The following is a 20,966-nucleotide window of genomic DNA, read 5'->3' as shown; positions in this document are numbered from 1 at the left end:
TATTACACCCTGGGAGTCAGTAGGCCTTGCTCAAGGTCCTGGCTCTTCCTCACACTTACTGTGTGACTTCAAGCAATTTCCTTCCCTCTCTGGGCCTAATTCCCCATGTACCAGAGGGATGGGAAGCTGGACTCAGTTACTTGTTTCTGATTCCTTGACCCAGAGCACCATCTATTAACTTTTACCTGGCTCACTGAGGCTATGCCTCCGTAGGTCCAACATGTCCATCATTTGGCTGAAATTATGGATCGAGAAAAGCAAACCATAAGTCAATTCATACAAACTGGATGTTTTCTTCTTTGAATTTATCAGTTATTGGGATGAAATGATTAAATTTGTTGTGCTATCTTCCCAGCTTAAGAAATGGCCTTTGAAAACTTTGTGTGTTGTTTCAACTGATGAGGTCTATGAGCCGAGGTCTTGAGAGCTCAGCTGAGCAACATATCCGACACCATTTGGCTAACTCAATTTGCTCCTGAAATCTTGGTCTCTTTGAGACCAAAATTCCAGGAATGCTAAATCACTGATTTTCACATATATTTGAAAGCATCTCTTCTAATTTCCTACCCCAGGTAGGACTCTCCTCTATAGCACCCCTGATTTATGATCATCCAACCTCTGCTTGGATACCTCTCATGATGGGGTGCTCACTACCTCCTAGGCAGCTCCTTCGTAAGAATGTTAGAGGATTTGCTCGTTATCCTCATAAAGGTTAAGTGAGGCCTATGTAATGAGCTGGGTGATTTGGGGACAAGTTACTTCATCTTTCTGGACCTCAATTTCTTCATCTCTACAATAGGGGAAAATCTTTACTCTGTCCATCTTACTGGGCTATTCTAAGCATCAAACAGGATTTGAAGTGTGCACTTGCTTTATAAACTGTAAAGTGATGAAATTATGTGAGGGCTCTGCTAACATCTAACTCCCTCTGAACTATTTCTTTGCTCAGAAAGGTTGAGTTTCCAAGTGAGCTGACCCCAGCTCTGAGGAACTGACCATTGTCCACTGATGTGTCAGATAGAGTCTCCTCTCAGAGTAGGGGCTGCAGCTGGATGACTCCATCTCCACTACTAAGTCAGCCCTGAGCACAGTGAAAAATGGAGTTTCCAGAACTGTTAAGCCAAGATCTGGCCCTAAGACTGAGGTGTCCCTGCAAGGGACAGCTGCCCCCAGGCCGCACAGAGCAGCCATTAGCTGCGACCCTCGGGCACCTGTGCGTCATTCATTCATCCACTCAACGCCAGGGCCCGCAGCATCCCTGTGTGAGACAGGGGGCTACAGCAGCGAGCGAGCCCAGCCCAGCGTCTGCCCTCATGGAGCTTTAAGTCCTGCCTCGCTCTGGCCACAGCTCCAACGGGCGGTTGTCTCTGCCAGAGAAGAAACAAGAAAAGAACTTTACCCACCAGGATTTTCTGGATTTCTTCATTGTCACACTTCACATGATATTTTACCATGTCCTGGAAAATATCCTTCCTGTTCTCAAGTTTGTTCATGGACTCGTAGGTGTCAGGATTTAAGACAGACCAGCCCAGGAATTGAGTCAAAGACTGAAAAAAAAGGAAAGGCAGAATCGGAGGCAGAACATCCGGGCTTGATCCTGCCTCTGTAACCTAGAGCAAGACTGTCTCCGCCTCCATTTTCTCAGCCGTAAAATGGGTTTGATCAGCTGTGTGCTGCCCCCCTCAAAGAGATATTGCGGGGAAAAGAGGACATAACGGATGGGAATGCACTTTAAATAAAGCACTGACACACAGAAAGCATCGTTCTTGTGCACAATCACTTCACAAACAGGCAACGTGTTGTGTGCATGTAGGAATAAGGGGTGAATGGGAAACATCCGTATCTTCTGCTCAGTTGTGCGTGACCCCAAAGCTGCTCTAAAAGGTAAAGTTCATGAATTAAATTTTTTTTAAGCCAATGTGGATTTCTCCGACAACACGTGGCAGTGCAGAAGTGAGAGGGAAGAAAGTGGACGTTGAGGCTGAGTCAGGATAGCGGCTACAAGGTGAGCTCCCCATCCCTCCCAGGATAGGAGCAGCACACGAGGACCCCACCATGCAGCTCTGGAAGCCAAGCATGGTGGCCAGCCAACTCTGAATCCCAATGGCAAAAGGCTTCCCCAAAGACCATACCTCCATGAGGGTCTCATCCATTTCATCAAAGGGCTTCCCGTCTTTGCGATTGTAAAACGTGGCCACCCCAACAATTTCTTCCTTCTTGTTCACAATTGGCATAGAAAGGACGTTTTTAATCATCCATCCGGATTCATCCAGAGGCTCTTTCTACAAGAGAAGAGCCAGAGTAGGTTTCCTAGGGTACCAGGCTGCAGAGGCAGCTGCATCGTGACCCTGACTGGCTGAGGAGGGGGCAAGAGGGTAGACCCTGTTGGATTTTGCATGGTTTTAGTCACCAAACAAATGCTATGAGCAGACAGCCCATCTGGTGGGAGCTCCTTAAGCCAGATAGCCATATTGTTTTCATCCCTAAGATTTCAGGGCCGTTATGTGCCAGGCAGTGCATTCATTATGTGCTGGGGGTATAATGATGCACACAAACAGTCCAGGGAGGTCGCGTTTCCTTTCGGATATAGGCACTGACCACAGGCGGCTGGCTTAAAAGGGGCATGTTGGTGATTCTTGTAACTTTGAATTATTCGGCTAGATATAACCTGCACCTTTTGCCTGTTGGCCTGACTTTCTGTGTTACTTTTTATTATTGTTGTTGTTGAGGAAGATTAGCCCCGAGCTAACATCTGTGCCAAGCTTCCTCCACTTTGTACGTGGGATGCTGACACAGCATAGCTGATGAGTGGAGTATGTCCGTGTCTGGGATCCAAACCCAAAAACCCAGGCTGTTGAAGCAGAGTGTGTGAACTTAACCACTATGCCAATGGGCTGACCCCTCTGTGTTACTTTCGGCGTGTCATTTTAGCTCCATGGCCCTCAATTTCCTCATCTACAGCTGGAGACAGTAGTCAAAGTATGTGCCTCATGGAGCAAACAGGAAAATAGAGGTGAAATTTCTTGGTCAATCACAAGGTGCCCTTTGTGAGATGTTTCCCATCTGTCTGGGCCTCATTTTCCTCATTTATAAAATGGGGGTAACTGGACTAGATAATTTCTAGACTCTTTTTCCATTGATTCATCCAACATTTATCAAACATTTTACAATGTATGAGAAACTGAGCTAGTGGCTGGGGAAACCAAGGCAAGTAAGGCACAGATGTGGTCCTCAGGCCTCCCCGCAGTCCGGAAGGTCAACAGGCCATTACACTGCATATGGGAAGTTCTCTAAGGTACTGTGGGGGCCAGAGGAGAGAATGAAGTCAAGGAAGGCTTCCTGGAATTGGAGAGTCTTCCTGTTTGAAAGTTTCAAGATTCTTAAGGTGGCAGGATGATCATTGTTATTATTTAAGTAACTCTGGAATCCAGCACCTGGCAGGAGAGGTCTCCAGAGACGAGCAGAACACAGCCCAGAGAGCACAGGGCTGGCTCAGGAGACAAGGTCAAGGCCTCCATCTCTCCCAGCTCTCTACCTCACCCTCAGGGAATCCCTTCCCTCTGGAGACCTTGATAAGGAGGCAGATTTTATTGAACGAGAAATGGAGAAGCATTAAAAACTTTTAAGCAGGGAAGTTCCTTGATGCAACCTATATTTTAAAAAAATCACTCAGGCTACTTTGTGGAAGATGAGTTGGAGCGGGAAAGAGAATCTAAAACAAGATCAGATTTGATTTCCTAATGTGTGTAAACTGCAATTAATTGGCTGACCTGGGTAAAGACCAAATTCTGTTGTGTTATAATCAGGTTAGCAGCTCTCAGCAACAATTTGGGCTTGTCACATTGATATAGTCAAAGTCACAGCAAAGATGTCACATTGATATGGTCAACATCACAGCACAAGACGTCACATTGATATGGTCAACATCACAGCGCAAGATGTCACACTGATATGGTCAAAATCATAATACAAGATGCAGATTTTAGCTTTGGAAGTATACTCTCTTTAAGCCCTTTCGTAATGTTCTTCAAGGAGTAAAAAAATAATATGCTAATTTTCCTAAGAGTCATTTTTATTTCCTTCTTAACTACTTCCTGATTGCTAATGATTTGGTTTTTCTTATGCCTAGCATGTTAAACTCAACAAACACTGACAGGGCGCCTAGAGCTGAAGATGTCAAGAAACCCTGGACCAAAGGAAGCCGGTGTTTTGCTGAGATGAATTGGTCTAAAAGACAAGGTGAAGCAAGGGGAAGGCAGTAAGAGAGACACATTCCCCGGCATGGCCTTCCAGGCCTTGCAGGATCTGGCCTCTGGCTGCCTCTCTAGAACCTCCTCCTGTCACTCTCCTCCTCAGTCTCTCACCCAGATTCATTGATCCACTCTAGTTCCTTCTGACAAGTCCTCTCTTTCCTGAAGTCTTCTCTCCTTTCTTTACCGCCCAGACAAAATTTCCTCAGGGACACGTTCCTAGACTCTTCCCAGATTAAGTCAGGCCCCCTGAGAGATTCCCTCCTCTATCCCTCTGCCCTTCTGCCCCACCAGCCCTCCACGTGTTTCTCTCCCCATTGATCATGAGCTCCCTGGAGACAAAGGCCATGCGGGTCTGGTCCACCATCGTAGCCAGTGTAGCATTGTGCCAATGCCTGGCACAGAGGATGGCCTCCACAAACATATGTGAGAAAGACAGACAAAATCAAATGGAATACTAAACAACATTCCATGAAAATCCCAAGGAGACAGAGATGATATTCAAACAAGGGAAACAATAAAACTTCACAGAAATTTCATAGCATTTGAGGCTGTCATTGAAGAGCAGAGAGGATTTGGGCAGGAGGTGGTGGTTGGGGAGAGAACTGCATAAGCAAAGGTCCTGAGGCCAGATAGCAAAGGGTGTGAACATTAAAACTGAGTGGGGGGGCTGGCCCCGTGGCCGAGTGGTTAAGTTCTCGCGCTCCGCTGCAGGCGGCCCAGTGTTTCGTTAGTTCGAATCCTGGGCGCGGACATGGCACTGCTCATCAGACCACGCTGAGGCAGCGTCCCACATGCCACAACTAGAAGAACCCACAACGAAGAATACACAACTATGTACCGGGGGGCTTTGGGGAGAAAAAGGAAAAAATAAAATCTTTAAAAAAAAAAAAAATGGAATTTGGATTTAAAAAAAAAAAAAAAACTGAGTGGGACCTTGAAACTACCAAATTAACTCCCTCCCTACTTCTACGGGCAAAGGACTTTTTCCACTCATGTTTTCACTTTGTTGAGACTGCCTCCCAATAAAATAGGTCGATTCTAATGTATTCTAACCCTATTTGGGGGGAAAAAATCATGTGACTAAGAGAATGAATAAAGAATGACTTACCTGGAATGCAAAAAAGTCCTCCGCAGGAGCATTCATGATGTTGCAAATCTGAAAGCCGTGAAGAGGAATAATGGAGTTGTGATTAGACTCGTGCCTGGTGCATAGAAAATGCTCAAGAAACGCCTGCTACATAAGCAGCTTTGTGTAGTGTGGGCCTGGGGAAGGATACGGGGTCACCAGGCTCTGATATGGGGATGATGTGGCATTAACAGACATAACCCTTCTCTCTGGGGCAGGGGATGCTGCTACTCCACCCACTGGAGCTCTGCTGTACGTGGTATGGCTGGAAACGTGGCAGGGATGGGGGGCTGGGAGTGGCAACTAAGTCTCTGGTATAGAGGTTGGGACTCAGTCTGTGGTGAGTCTGGAAGGCCAGCCAGTCACGACTTTGTCCCTCATGTGTGTGTAAGCATCTTCAGGCGTCAGTGAGACTAGGCACCTTTCCATTTAAGGCTTATTTCTGTGTGTATTTCATATTTCCTCAAATGTCAGGTCTCTGTTCATCTCCTTGGACCAACTGTCGAGTGAATTGAGAAATGAGAGAATCGGGCTTTTACAGATCCACACTTCCCATCATTTTTTCCACTCTCTTGATCTGAGATCCTTCCACTCTCCCACCTGATTCGACACCTTCCCCCTTCAAAGTTGTATCACTCACCAGGCCATTTTGGGCAACATAAGTGGGGAGGCCGCTCACTAACGCCCAGTGGTCGGGAGGCGGATTCCTGTAAATGCCAAAGACAAATGGTAAGCTTTGCTGTGGGAAGAGTTGGACTAAAATCTTGAGCCTGGGTCTTTGCCCTCCCTCTGCTCTCTGGTGCCTTCCAGCACCCGCTTCCATTCACTATACCTGAACAAGCCCCGAATTTTGGTTAAGCATCTTGATGTCCAAATTTAGACACCAAGAAAAGAGTGATAAATACATTTTATTGATTGCACAAGGAGTTTGACTATGCAAGAACAGAGACAACATTCATTCAAAAGATTGCTATTGGCTGCAGATCAAAAACAGATGCCATCATTTCCCTCCATTAATACTTACAGGGAGAGGGTTAACTTAATGCTATATAGAACGTGGGAAAACTCCTCTAGTGTGAGCTCCTACCTCATACCAAGCACTAAGCCGCATGCTTTACATACTTATTTCTCCCTCACAACAACCTTCCAATCTTCGGTATTATTATTTTTACTTGTTTATTGTGAGAAAAAATATGACATGAAAAAATGCATTAAAAACTTTATAAATCATTCCACAGTGAACACCTGTGAAACCACATCCCCATCAAGAACAACCTGTCAGCACCTCGAAAGGCCCTGACCTGCTCCTCCCACTCACAGCCTTCTCCCTAACCCCAAAGTAACCCTTGTTCTGACCTTATGATAGTTACATTCTTGCTTTTCTGCAGAGTTTGACCACCTGACAATGCTTTCCTGTGCCCTTTAGTTTAATTTTGCCTGTTTTTCAACCTCATTTAGGGATCATACAATGTATATTATTTCGTTTGACTTCTTTTTTATGTTGCTGTAATTCATTCCTTTGACTGACTTACAGTTTTCCTTTGTATGACTGTAGCACAATATATGCATTCAACCGTTGATGGACATTCCCCTCAATTGGGGCTAATATAAACATTTCTGCTATGAACATTCTGCTGTATAAATGTTCTCGGTTCTACATGGCATATACGTAGGAGTAGAAATACTAGGTCATAAGACATGCATATCTTCAACTGTACTAGACAAGACCAAAGTTTTTTCTTTTCTTTTCTCCTTTTTTTTGAGGAAAATTAAACCTGAGCTAACATCTGTGCCCATCTTCCTCTACTTTATATATAGGACGCTGGCCACAGCATGGCTTGATTAGTGGTGTGTCGGTCTGCACCCAGGATCCGAACCAATGAACCCCAGGCAGGGTACATGAACTTAACCACTACACCACCTGGCCAGCCCCCCAAAGTGTTTTCTATAGTTGTGGTACCAATTTACACTCCCATCAGTGGTATATGAGGGATTCCTTTGCCTCACATCTCTGTCAATACTTAGTGTTTTCAGATACTTTTCAAAATTCTCTTTAGATTAAGAAAGTTCTCCTCTATGGAGGTAACTATGTCATGTTTCTCTTACTGTGGTAAATTGTATTAATTGATTTTTCTAATGTTAAGCCAACCCTGCATTCCTGGAATAAACTCAATTGGGTCATGATATATAATCCTTTATTGGTTATTATTTGCTAAAATTTTATTTAGGATATTAGCATCTACGTTCACAAGTAAGCTTGGTGTGAATTTTCTTTTTCATACAGCCCTTGTGGGGTTTGGTATCAAGTTTACACTAGCCACTTCTTTTTCTATTCTCTTGGATAATTTCTATAAGAATTGCATTATCCCTTCCTTAAATATTTAGTAGAACTCACCCATGAAGGCATCTGGGCCTGGAGTGTGTTTGTGGGAAGGTTTTGATTTATTTTATTACTGTAAGACTATCATGGTTTTCTATTTCTTCTTGATTTGTGTTTAGTAGGTTTTATTTTTCTAGGAATTTGCCTATTTCATCTAGATTTAAAATATTTTTAGCATAATATCTCTTATTATCTTTTAAATGTCTGTGTCATTGTAGTTATCCCCCCTTTTCATTCGTGATACAGCTCATTTGATTTTCTCTCTATTTTTCTTGCTCAATCTTACCAGAAATATGTCAATTTTATCAAGGAACCAACTTTTGGCATTTGTTCATCATTTATCTTTTCCTATTTCATTAATTTCTGGGCTTCTCTTTATTATTTTCTTTGGGTTTATTTTTGTGCTTGTTTGTTGTTAATTTCTTGAGATGCTGTGATGGACAGCTTCTGTCTGCCCCTCCAGAACCACTCTCCAACCTGCTCCTCCCTGTGGGGCCCAGTGGGGAGATCTGGCCAAAGAATAGAGGAAAGTAGAACAGTAAAGTCAGGCTATTTATTTCCCTGGGTCCTCGCTGGCAAAGGTGCTTTGGGCTCTCTGTGTTCCCTGATTGAAGGGCAATGCTTCTCTCAAGGTGGCCTGCTCTACATGCCTCTTGCCTCTTTCTCCTTCTAAGTTCTAGAAATCTCCCTTTGGGCCCAGGAGTGGTTACAACAATATTGCCACTAGCGCATTCTCTTGTTTTCCTTCATTCTAACCACACCTCTGTAATTTGTCCCTTTGTAAATAAATCCGCCTTGAATTATCCTAATTTGAATGTGACACCTGTTATCTGTCGAGACCCTGAGTGACACAGGTGGGTACACAGTTCATCACTTTTTTATCTTTTATTCTTTTCCAATATGTGTATTTAAAGCTGTAAATTTCACCTTAAGCGTGATTTCATTGCATCACATAGGTTTTGCTATGCAGCATTTCCATTATTTTTCAGTTCAGAATATATCCTAATTTCTGCTGATTTGTTCTTTTACCCATGGGTTCTTTGGAAATGTGTTCCTATTTTTTGAGAAGAGTATTTCCTAGTTTCCAAGCATATGAAGATTCTTCTAATTAGGTTTTTGTTATTATTGTTATTTTGTTATTATTATTATTGTTATTGTTATTATTTTTGTTGAAATAGTCCAGCATATTTTCATTGAGACCAGAGGACATTCTCTGTATAATTTCAATCTTTTGAAACGTGTTGAGCTTTGCTTTATGGCCCATTATATCACCAGTTATTGCAAATGTCATCACGTGGACGCGTGGAAATACTGAGTGTTCTATAGTTTGGGGGGTGGGGTGCTGTCTTCTGTATGTATCCATTAGATTGTTTGTTCATTGTCTTATTCAAATCTTCTATATTGTTTCTTATTTTAGTCTGCTCTATCAATTAGCAAACATGGATTTGTCTGTGTATTCTTATATTTCTGTCCGCTTTTTTTTTTGAGGCCATGTTATTAAGTGTATGCAAATTCAGAATCATAATTCCTGTAATATCAAGGTGAATGGCCCCTTTGCCGTTAAAACGTGACTACCTTTATCTCTACTAATGCACTTTGACATACCGTCTATTTTTATCTGTTATTAACATAGTTACGTCAGTTTTCTTTTGATTATAATTTGCATGGTGTATCTTTTATTTCATTCTTTTGCTTTCAACCTTTCTGCATTCTTATCCTTTAGATAGGTCTTTTGTAAACAGGATATAGGATGTTTCTTCATATCTAGGAAGTCATCACTTCTTTAAAGAACTACTTCTCTTTTTTTTCTTTAAAGATTGGCACCTGAGCTAACTTCTCTTGCCAATCTTTTTCTTTCTTTCTTCCTTCCTTCCTTCCTTCCTTCCTTCCTTCCTTCCTTCCTTCCTTCCTTCCTTTCTTTCTTTCTCTTTCTTTCTCTCTTTCTTTGCCATCTTTTTCTTTATTTCTCTTTCTTTCTTTCTTTCTCTCTCTCTCCCTCCCTCTCTCTCTCTCTCTCTCTCTCCCTCTCTCTCTCTCTCTTTCTCCCTCTCTCTCTCTTGCTTTCTTTCTTTTTCTTTCTCTCTCTCTCTCTTCCTTTTCCTTCTTCTTCTCCCCAAAGTCCCCCAGTACATAGTTGTATATTCTAGTTGTAGAACCTTCTGGTTGTGTTATGTGGGATGCCACCTCAGCATGGCTTGATGAGCGGTGCCACGTCTGTACCCAGGATCCCAACCGGTGAAACCCTGGGTCTCCAGAGCGGAGTGCGCGAACCTAACCCCTTGGCCACGCAGCTGGCCCCTAAAGAGCTATTTCTTTCATGCAACTGAGAGATAATATGCTGCCAATTAATCTGTAATACAATGCTTTTTGAACTTGTAAGTATTACTTTATTAATGTCAACAAAGCTCTTTTAGCATTTAGATATAGATTTTTGCATTTCACACCTTTTTCCTGTATTTTTGTGCCATTCAAAGCAACTTTTTTTGCAATGCTGCATCATAGTATAATCTCTAAGATACCTTTTATGGCAATTAGATTCAATGTGGATACAACCAACAATGCATATAACTCAGCTGAAGTCACAGCAACATGAATGGCTATGACCAAGCTCGTGCATAGGCAGGCAGTAACAACTGTATCATGACTGCCGTCTGGCTGACCGCGATTGTGCAGTGTCATTGATTCTACTTCAGAAATGTCAAAAGGTAGAAAACTGTACATCTTAGATTCAGTGAAATGTGATAGATTTCTTTCTTACCCAGCCTGGCAACCTTTGTCATTTAACTGGAACATTTAGTTGATTTATATTTGAAGTAACTAATGATATATTTGGATTTAAATATTGTCTTAATATACACTTTGTATTTTTCCCACCTACTTTATGTCCTTTCTAAACTTTTATTTTGCCTTCTTTTGGTTTGATTTACTGTTCAATTTTCCCCTCTATCAGTTTACATGGCATATACTGAGGCAGCCGTTCAAAATGTTTATGAGTATTCTGACTCTCTCTCTTTCTGGGCACTGATAGGGTGGCATTCTTTGTCTGCTTGAAGTTAGATATGGTTATGTGACCACCTTCGGCCAGTGAAATGTGAGCAGAAGTGATGTCCGTCACCTCCAAATGGATGTTTAAGAGCCCGTGTGTATTTTGTCAAGTTCTTTCTTTTCTCCAGCAGTTATCAACCTTGCAAGGTTTAAAATGGTGACTGCCCTCTCAGCTGTGCACCTGCTTGACTATAATCCATATGTTATAGTCCAACCACGCCCACCAATTGACATGTAGTAGAATGGTGAATAACTCTTTACTATTTATAGCAATAAGGTCTTGAGGTTTTATAGCATAGCCTAGCCTCTCCTGGCTGATGGAAAAATTGCTATCAGAAAGATAGTCCTGCCAGAACAAAGGACCTAAAATATGTGACATAGTTTAGGGCAGGGTGGAAGGCAGCAAGGTGAGTGATCAGAGGCTAGAAGGAGGAGCTGCTTGACGAGCAGTGGTGACACACTGGGGAAAATTGTGGCTTGTGATATAGAACACAGATAATGAGTTTAATAAACTTGTACCTCCAGAAAAGTGGTTCAAAAACAGAAAGGTAGAGGAGTATGCATTTGACAAGGTAAAAAAAAAGGAAAGGATGAGTTTAGAAAAGAATCAGTCCTCATGCAAGCAAGAATGAACAGAGAGAACCCAGAAACTCAGGAACTTGAAGGAACTTCTCATTCCCAAGCAGTAACAGATAAACCTGAGAACTGGGTTATCTGAGTGGCAGATTATTACAATTCTGTCTTGGGAGCAGCCGTGGCCTCTCACACCCTGTTAAGATGACATGCAATGTATCCCTTCACTTGGATAAAATGGCTCTGGGAAAAGAGACTAAAGGTATGGCTCTCCCACAGAACCTGACTGTGGCCTCAAAGAGCCTGCAGTTCAGTTGGGAAAGAGAGCCAGCCTCGAGACAGAACTGTGGGTGTGGCTCTTGGCACGGGGAGGAGATTTAAATAGTTAATAAGGCAACTAAATTTTTGAGAGTGCTCTACTGACCAAAAAAGTACAAGCCTATAGTATAAAAGGTTCTTGACTATTCGAATTTTAAAATGACCTTTGAGTGCCCACCACCTACGGGCAGATTGGAGGCCTCGCCCTCTGGGAGTTCTGTCCTTGTCATGATCCTGCTTGGTCACGTAAGAAGAGAACGTTAGAGAATAAGCTTTCCTTGAGGGCTGAGTCACTTTCTTTGCCAACTTCCTGCCTTTGCCTCACCCCCTCCATGGGTCCCAGATGTGCCTCTACAGAAAACGATTGACAAACCCTGACCAGATCCCACGGTCTCATTCTATAGATGGGAAACTGAGGCCCAGACAGTCCACTTATTAACGCCGGATCTGGGGCTTGAACTCACAGCAGCTAACGCAGAATGCAGCAATCTGTGGCTCTGATCAAGTCTCTGCTCCTACTTGGGCCTCATATCCCAACCTGTGTGGTCTTCCCACCCTTCCACCCCACCCTCTTCTGCTCTCCCTGCTTCTCACCAAGTGTGGGGCCTCCTTGGGTTTGGTTAGTGCCGATCTTGGAATGAGTATCTTATGGACATTGACAATGGCCTGCAATTCTACACGTTTTGAGAAGAAACTTACGGGATTACTTTGATGTCTTCTTTACCATGCAGGATGTAGTCAATGACCTTGTAAAAGTTGATTTCCTAGGCAAAAGAGATAGAGAAATATATACCTTCAGAGCCTGAAACAGAACTTCAGCAGGAGTGTGTCCATGAGATAGGCCTTGTTCTCTACCGTGGGCCCCATGCTTTTCCAGAAGCACCAGCCTCACCATAACTTCCTCTAAGGGCATATCCTGGCTGCCTCTGGAGCTCACTGTCCTCAGCCAGCTCTCAAGATTCAGCATTCTCCTCCTTGGAACCAGCTCACAGTGACCAGGCAGAAGCTGGGATCTGGGGCTGGAAAGAGGGATGGGAAGGGTTCCAAGGGGACCTCGGGGTTGAGTACAAGGAGAAAGAGAGAAAGACTGTTGCTGGAGTCTAGGGAGAGAGGGAGGTGGAAAGGAGGCTCCTGTCCCACTTAGAATCTTTTCCCATTTAGAACCCAGCCGTCCTCCATCAGGGCTCAGCTTCACGGTCATGGCCCCCTCTTCTCCTTCGCTCCTACCATTCAGCCACTCTTTGCTGTGTCAGCTTTTCCAGACCTGCCTTCCCAATCATGCCTCGTGCCTCCCAACTTACTTTCCACCTCTTCTGTTCCTCCCACCTCCTTGCACCATTAAAATGCCCACTCTTTTAAAGTAGATCTCTTCAATTACACGACTTCCTAACATGTAGATGGATATTGGCAGGTGGCTCCTTTCCCTTAACTCTCCAGGGAAAATTCCATCACCTTATTAGATCTTCTGAACACCCAATTGTGATGGACAGATTAGAAACCACTTCACAAATGGGAAAACTGAGACCTCGAGAGATGAAAGGCCTCGTTTACAGTAAAGCAGTGAGCCAGGACCAGAGCCTACGCCCGGGACTCCTGTGCTCAGGCTCTTCCTGCTACATCACTTAAGGTTAAGAGCTTCAAACAGTGTTTTACTTTCTGCATCACTCTCACCTAGAACAGGGCTACTCAAAGTGTGGTCCCTGGACTGGTACCTGCCTGCAAACTATTGTTAGCATTCCGCGATGAGATAAAGACAGAAATTGAGAGTAGCGTTTAGAAACTTTTATAGCAGCTTGCCTGAGTTAAGTTAGGTCTGTTGAAACTAATTTTTAAAAAAGGGACTTGTGTTTTGCATGTTGTTTTAATTTTTATTTTTCTAGTTATATATTTGTATCATGTTTTGAAAAGGATCAGTCTAAAATGGATTGGAAATTAGGAGAAAAAGAGAACTATTCCTTTACTACAGGTATTTTGACAAGTACTGCTCTAGAGATTTGAATATAGATACTTGGGCCCATGCAGACCTCCTGACTCAGAACCCCCACAAAGAAATTTCTGATTCAATCAAAGGTGTCTGTAAGCCCATTTGGTTGACAGGCAAGTGTGACCTTCCCCAGGCTCATGAGGGAGAGGCTCTGTGCCTCGACGGCCAGCAGTGGCAGCAGCTACAGTGACTGCACTTCCCACGAGGCACTTTCTGGCTAAACAGAGGCAGAAGCTGGAGCTGTCCCAATGGTATCGGCTGCCCCAGGGTCGGTGTGAGCTCCCCAGGGTAGGAAGCATCCAAGAGGAGACTAGATGAACCCCCAGCATGATGAAATGGGGCTAAGAAGAGATCCAGAGTGAAAAGACTCATCCTCTAGTCTTGGAGTGTACTCTCTGGGCCTCAGTTTCCCCAACTGTAAAATTAGATGAGCGGTGTTTGTTGTTGCTGTTAAGCAGCAGAATCATTTCCCCAAGTAAAGCATGGGCTCTAATCATATAAAGCAGAGGAAAGCGGAGCCGCCCTAATGGAAGCAGAGGTAGGCACCTGGAGAGCTTGTATCTGTTTTTGTTCTCTCTCACTCGCTTTCCTGTCCTCCTCCTCCCCATCATCTCCTGGCCAAGGCAGCCACTGTGGATGTCTGAGGTTCAATGGCATTTGCAGAATTTTAAAACCTGGACTAGATAATCCTGAAAGTCCCTCCTGGCTATGATTCTAAGCTTGTGGTTGGATAGTTAGCTATATCTCTCGTAGATTACAATGCACGTGTTCTTTGACCCAGTAATTCCACATGTGGAATGCATCCTACAGATATCGTCCCAAATGTGGGTAAAAGTGCCGATTACACTATCCAGGGCTCTCAGCCAGAATGCTTGAAAGAGCCTGGAGACAACCTAACGTTGGGAGGGTGGTTAAACAAATCGGGTGCCTGCGTACGGTGGATACTTTGCACGTCTCCAGAATGAAGTAGCTGTATCTCTGTGCCAAGAGGGGAAGACGCCAAAATATCGTCAAGTGGGAAAAGTAAGGCATAAAATAGACTCATCACATTTGTCGAGGGTGGTGGTGGAATATGCATATATGTCCAGGAATATCCGGATCTCCATAGACATTTCTGGAAAGATAGACTGCTAACAGTGGCTGCCTCAGGGGAGGCTAGATTTCTGTTATGTACCTTTTTGTGTGGTATCAGCTTTTCACTGTGGTCATGTATTACTTTTTCAATAAACGTAAACAAATTGAGCTAAGAACATTTTTAAACAGTGAAGTTGTACCCTGTGGGCGGTTCTAGAAAGCAAAGGAGGCCACATTATCTGCTGGGACTTTGGTTGAGCTGAGTGTCCACCTGGGGGTAGGAGGGGGCCGACTTCCACCACCTTCCTGGCCTTCTTCAGCTCTTTGCTTTAGGGCCATCTGTCCCTGGACCTGGGCTGCCCACTGAGCTCCCAGGCAAGCTGCTGGCTCCCTGGGCCCGGCAGGCTGCCCCACCCTGGGGTCTCCGCGAGACTCTTTTAGAAAGGTTAGAAATGGATGTTTTTGAAACCCACGAGAGAATCAGTTTGCTTTCACAGAAAGTAACAAAAAGATCAGTGTGCTTTAGGTAAACAGGGATTTTTCCGTACACTGTAGCTCAGCCAATTTGCCTTCAAGGCCATATTCATGTATGAATTCACCAGCCTTTGGAGAGTCCAAACTGAGCCATCAATGAGCAGCTTTGTTACCTTCCACCTGAGCAGCGAAGGCTGTAACACAAGGGGCTTTGAAAGAGCCACAAACACAGCCACAGCCAAATCATCGTGCATGAAATATACTAGTTTTAAAATGAGTGCGATTTTTTGTTTTTTTCCATGAAACCGAATTAGCCCGTATAACTTGTTAATAATTAAAACACACATGTACAATGTTTTATTTTTAAAAGGAGATGAAGTGAGGTGTACCTGCTACCGGGGAGCTTGAGACCCAAGATTTGGGGAGGTTAATTGGTCTAAATCTGGACAAAAGCTGTATTTCTAATATAAATGTGGCAGACAAAGTGTGAGAGTGATGTTAGAAGGCAAAAGGGAATGTTAGAAAGCACGACTGCCACGATAGTTACCAGAGAGAAAAGCATGCTGGGTTTGAATTCGTGCACATGAGTTGACCGCCTCTGAACCTCAATTTCCTCAGCTGTCAATGGAGATAATGAGGACACCTCCTTCATAAACTCCTCGAGAGAGTAAATGACAGTATCCAGTACAGCACCCGGCAGATAGTGACATTTAACCCAGAGAGCCGTGATTCTATATTGGAATGCCTACTGTGTGCCAGTGAGATTCACAGTAGTTCCTACAGCCCTACAAGGCAGCTTGATGACCCAGGCATTCCTGATGAGGAAGGCGAGGCTTAGAGAGGTTGTCCAAGACCACACAACTAGCTGGTGGATCAGGGATCTGAACTCAGGCTTTTTCCCTCCAAGCCCACCCTTTCTCCAGAAGATCCACTTTTGGCCACTCCTCTCATGATGTGTCTGGGCCCCAGCTCAGGCCTCTGTGTATTTTCCTCGGCAGACCTGGAACTGACTTTGAAGATGAGTTCAGTGACAGCACCCCATCGATGGGAAGATCAAGGACCCAAGGGGTTATTTAATCAAGCTCACCCTACGGGCTATTTCCATCACAGCCTAATGCCTCAGACTCCTGTAAGGACCCAGCCCTTGCTACCTGAGATGGAGAAGGTTTTGGGAACGAAGTCTTAACTGCGAGCGTGCTAGTCACCTCAGTGAAACCAAAACTTCTTGAATTGATCAAATGATGGGCAGCTCTTCCTGGGCTGGCGCTCGGTGAGAAAACGTCTTGTTCTGTTCAATCTTAAAGATTGGGGTGCTCGAGGGTGAAGAGCCAGACAAATGAGAGCCTCACATTTCTCTGGCCGTCCTGGAGTTGGAGATGACCTCTAACCTCAGGGCTAAGCTCAGAGAGCTGAAAATCAAAACAGCCAAGGAAATTGAAGCTAATTGAAGTTGGTGGTGTCTGAAAGCTACAGTGATCGCTATTCCGGTTTCTCTGCTTTTAAACTTCCAGAACATACAAGTTCAGCTCATATGTGGATTGGAGAAAAAGCTCGGTGGTAACATGTCAACTATGCCAACACAAAAAGCTGTATTTAAAAAGGAAAAGTGTCCTCAAATGGTTTAATGGCAGAAGCACATGAGGCAATCCTTGAAGACTCAGCCTTCCCAAATAAAATCATGAAATTGTGTGGGTAAGAGAGTTGCTTGAAACTGGGAAACAGCAGGTTATAAAGGTCATTTTGGATAAAGCACAACAGACAATTCCAAGGCTGAAATCTTTTCTGGTAAGTAATACGAAGCTCACAGGCAAGGGTGTTAACTTTGAATTCCCAGAGTTTGAATTAAGACTAAATAACACCTATTATACACACATACACACACACACACAAACAAACGGGCCCTTATTTTGGTAGGGATAGTGTAGGCTGGGTGGAATCAGGCCTCCTAGCAGAAATTGATATACCATTTCAGACAGGCTACAAGGTCGTGTGGGAAGAGCACTGGACTAAAACTCAATTCAGGCTGTGACTCTGCTGCTTACTTATCCTGTGTGGCCTTGGCTAAGGTCATTCAGTTATTCTACAAGTTCTATAGGCCATCTGAGTGCCAGGTCTCTTTACCCGGCATCAACTCCACATCCTCCCACAAATAATTTCAGCTTCTCTAATGTGTTTGTGCCTCATCTTTAAAAGGAAGCAATTGTATGAAAACAGAGGTCACAAACTCAAATGCCTGGAGAAGCCTGATAGAAACATAAATGAGAGCAGAGGGCCAGGGGTACACAAGAGGGAGTGGTGGGGACTGTGGCAAACTAGAGAGCTCAGGCCACATTCTAAGGAGGCAGCTGCTACTCAACTCCAGTCAAGTTTACCCTGCAGGATTGTGGGTCCAGTTTTGACTGATCTTTCACTTTTTCAGAAGATAATCTAGATATTTACGGGAAATATCTTGATTTTTAAGTAGTAAGACACTAATTCAAATTTTTTACAAAGTAAAAACAACTAAGAAAAATTTAAAAACCTATGCAGCCAAACAAATTGATCTACTAGCTGGAATTGACCTTCTGACTACCAATTTGTGCATTCTAGATTAGACATTAAGGTTATTTCCAGCTCTAATTGTCTACAATTCTAGACTCCTGCTGGGTGAATCCTTGAGCAGTTTGCTTGATCTTCCTGGGGAATGAGAATATTGATTCCTCCTCAGTCAACCCCACCAGGTTACTATGAAACTCCAGCAAGATATTAAAAACAGCTTGCAAATTACAGGGCTTGGCAATTGTGAGGAATTATCATAACTTCAAGGGAGACAACCCACGCAGAGAAGATAAATATCTAGGTGATGTGCTCGCTTTGGCAGCACGTACACTAAAATTGGAATGATAGGAGAAGATTAGCATGGCCCCTGTGCAAGGATGACATGTGAATTCATGAAGCATCTCACATTTTTTGAACATGATGTGGTCTATATAGAAGTCAAAATACCATGATGTACATCTGAAATGTATATAATGTTATAAACCAATATTACCTCAATTTAAAAGAATACCTAGCTAATAAAGAAACTTCAGTGGGGTCTACAGTGGCTTACATTTGCCTTTTATTAAACGTTTGATCATACTGAAAAGACCAGAGAGAGACCTACCCTTCCATCTGGAGTCCTGGGACCAGAGTAGGGTGGAGCCTCACCCATCAGGACTGGCCACACATCAAAAAACTCCTGGAAATGAGAGAAACATTCATTACATGTTTTGGAAATAGATCAAGAAAAGGAGATTAAGAAAAGAAGATCCACCTGTATGAGTCATCTGTCACTGAAATTGGGAAGGTGGGAAGAGCTCACAGAAAGCTGAGCTTGGAAGGGCTGCCAGATTCACTGAAGTTAGAGGATGTCAGTCATGTCTGTGCTTTGAGATCCTGATGAACCAGGCCTGTCTAATCATTAGCCAAAAAATGGGAGCTCAGTTGGAGCACTCTCATTCTCTATGTGCTGTGGGCCATGAGAGGGAAGAGGGGTTCTTTATGACTAAGAAATTTACCTTAAGGACACGCTAAGCATATCTTAGAGGGTTTAGCTAAACAATTTAGAGTAGTGAAAAATTAGAAGCAACCTAAGTGTCCAACAAGAGGGAATGTATTAAATCAATTATGGTACATCTAGTAACAATGATGTTCAAGAGTGTGTATGTATTGATTAAAAGGATGTCCATGATACCCTGATGAATGAAAGATGTGAAGGGACAAAAAAATATAGATCACATGACCTCCATGTTTAACTACACATAGAAAATGCTCTCAAAGAATTTCCAACAAAGCATTAACAATAGGTTTTCTCTGGAGGATTGGCATGAGACTATAATTTATTTAGCAATTTTCCATAACAACATTGTTTGCTTTTGTAATCAGGAAAAAAAAAATGTTTCCCAATTAAGAAAGAAAGAAAAAACAATGGTGCCAGTTATGGACAGATAGACTCGTATCTGGGATTCAACAAGAAAGGATGACACCTAAGACAACTGGCAAAGACTAGGGAAGACAGAAGAGAGAAAAGGGCCAGCAGAAGTGTGCCACAGTCACATAACCTCAGGAGAAGGAACCAACTGGGACGCCACCCAGGCTGTTCCCTGCTGCTCCTCCACTGGTTTTCCTACTGCACACGGAGCTGCACAGCTCGGGTGGAGTCAAAGCTGGGCCTGGCAGAGGAGGCTTCTGTCCTCCAGTGTCCCCTCTGTTCCTTCATCTGTTGCTATTTAGGGACGGTGATCCATCAGTGCTGGGTTATTATGGATAGGCCTCCTTGCTTCTTGGCCTCTCTCTGGTTTGAGAATGTTTGTCGTGGTGGTTTGCCTGTACTATTATCATCCAGAGGACAAGCAGGAAGGAATCCACGTGAGATTCAGAGTCCATGTCTATGCTCTTCTGCCCAGTTGAATCTTTTTCTTGATGACTGACAACAAGAGGAAATTCACTTCTGGGTGAAAATGTGACCTGGGGGCCCACCTGAACCCCACAACATGCCTGCTGTTAGATACGCAGAGACAGATACGTCTCAGTTCATGCCCTGGAGGGACTTCCTGTCTCACGGAGGAGACAATCAAGTACCTGAGTAACTAGAGTGAGGTAGACAGGGTAAGAACCCGAACAGTAATGGCAGGAGAACACAAATGTTAGAGGAGCCCAGAAGGACGAGGACATCGAGCTGACACTGTCCATGTCAAACACTAAGTGGCTCTGAAAATCGTCCCAAGGAGAAGCAGCAGTTGTCAACAAGGGGTTGAGCAGAAAGTGGGGCATGTTTATGCCTGCCTTCCTCTCTCTCAATCTCTCTTTCTTTTATTTCTAAACAGCTTTATTGAGATGTAATTCACATACAATTCATCCAGTTAAAGTGTAAGCTTGGTGGTTTTTATTGACTTCCTTCACAAGGTCAACAGCTCAGGTAAGAGCTTAGCTACCTGGGGGCAGCTCCTTAGAGTGACTGTAGGCAGCCCAGCCCACTATTAATTGCTGGATTGCTCCACTTTTGAAGATGACTAAGTTCAAATATTTTTTTCAAATGTGACTTTGCCTTTTGAGAGGGAGTTCAAAAGAAATAGAGGGCAGAACACTGTAGCACAGAGCAGCCTGTGCCTGGGGTCAGATCCTTTGAGGTTCAAACTGGGCACCTTAAAATGGAGTCTTTTGAATTCAACTACTCAAAAATTCTTCTTCTTTTTTTTTTGCTGAGGAAGATATGCCCTGAGCTATCATCTCTTTTTGCTTGAGGCAGATTGTCCCTCAGCTAACACCTGTGCCAATCTACCTCTATTTTGTATGTGGGTTGCTGTCACAGCATGGCCACCGATGAGTGGTGTAGGTCTGTGCCCAGGAACTGAACCTGGGCTATTGAAGCAGAGTGTGCCATACTTAACCAACAGGCCATGGGGCCAGCCCCTAGAAATTCTTTTGATTAAAAGAGAATCATTCATTTGTATGAATTCATTCATTTGCTACTTCCTGAAGGAGAATCAAAGGGCTTATTGTTGGACTTAGCAGTATGTGCAAAATATTTGGTTCAAGAGTATGTGAAAATCAAATGATGGCTGCACTAGAATCACAGGTTCCCTAAAATCAGTACATTGCCCAACTACACCAGAATCACTTAGGGAGCTATTTAAAGGCAAAAATCAGAATAATAGGCCTATGTGAATATGGAAATCTGGTATATGATAAAATGGCATATCAAAATGTGGCATTTCA

General features: G+C 43.6%; 1 protein-coding gene and 1 non-coding gene across 2 annotated transcripts in view; one reads left to right on the top strand and one right to left on the bottom strand.

Moving 5' to 3' along the window:
- Window positions 1–20,966, bottom strand: part of PDE6A (phosphodiesterase 6A) — a 56,916-nt gene that overhangs the window by 22,434 nt on the left and 13,516 nt on the right. The window contains exons 5-10 of the mRNA XM_046667498.1: window positions 18,373–18,447; window positions 12,395–12,459; window positions 6,020–6,086; window positions 5,362–5,409; window positions 2,133–2,282; window positions 1,404–1,547 (exon numbers count right to left, since the gene is read on the bottom strand). Coding sequence (XP_046523454.1) covers window positions 1,404–1,547; window positions 2,133–2,282; window positions 5,362–5,409; window positions 6,020–6,086; window positions 12,395–12,459; window positions 18,373–18,447 — 549 coding nt within the window. The remainder of the gene's footprint in view (window positions 1–1,403; window positions 1,548–2,132; window positions 2,283–5,361; window positions 5,410–6,019; window positions 6,087–12,394; window positions 12,460–18,372; window positions 18,448–20,966) is intronic.
- LOC124243117 (U6 spliceosomal RNA) lies at window positions 18,072–18,177 on the top strand. Its single transcript, XR_006889614.1, has one exon. It is a non-coding gene; the product is annotated as a U6 spliceosomal RNA (small nuclear RNA).

The sequence above is a fragment of the Equus quagga genome, chromosome 7, assembly GCF_021613505.1.
Source record: "Equus quagga isolate Etosha38 chromosome 7, UCLA_HA_Equagga_1.0, whole genome shotgun sequence".
In the NCBI taxonomy this organism is placed as follows: domain Eukaryota; kingdom Metazoa; phylum Chordata; class Mammalia; order Perissodactyla; family Equidae; genus Equus; species Equus quagga.
Note: the sequence above shows the minus strand (reverse complement) of the source record. Positions and strands in the feature narration are given on the sequence as shown.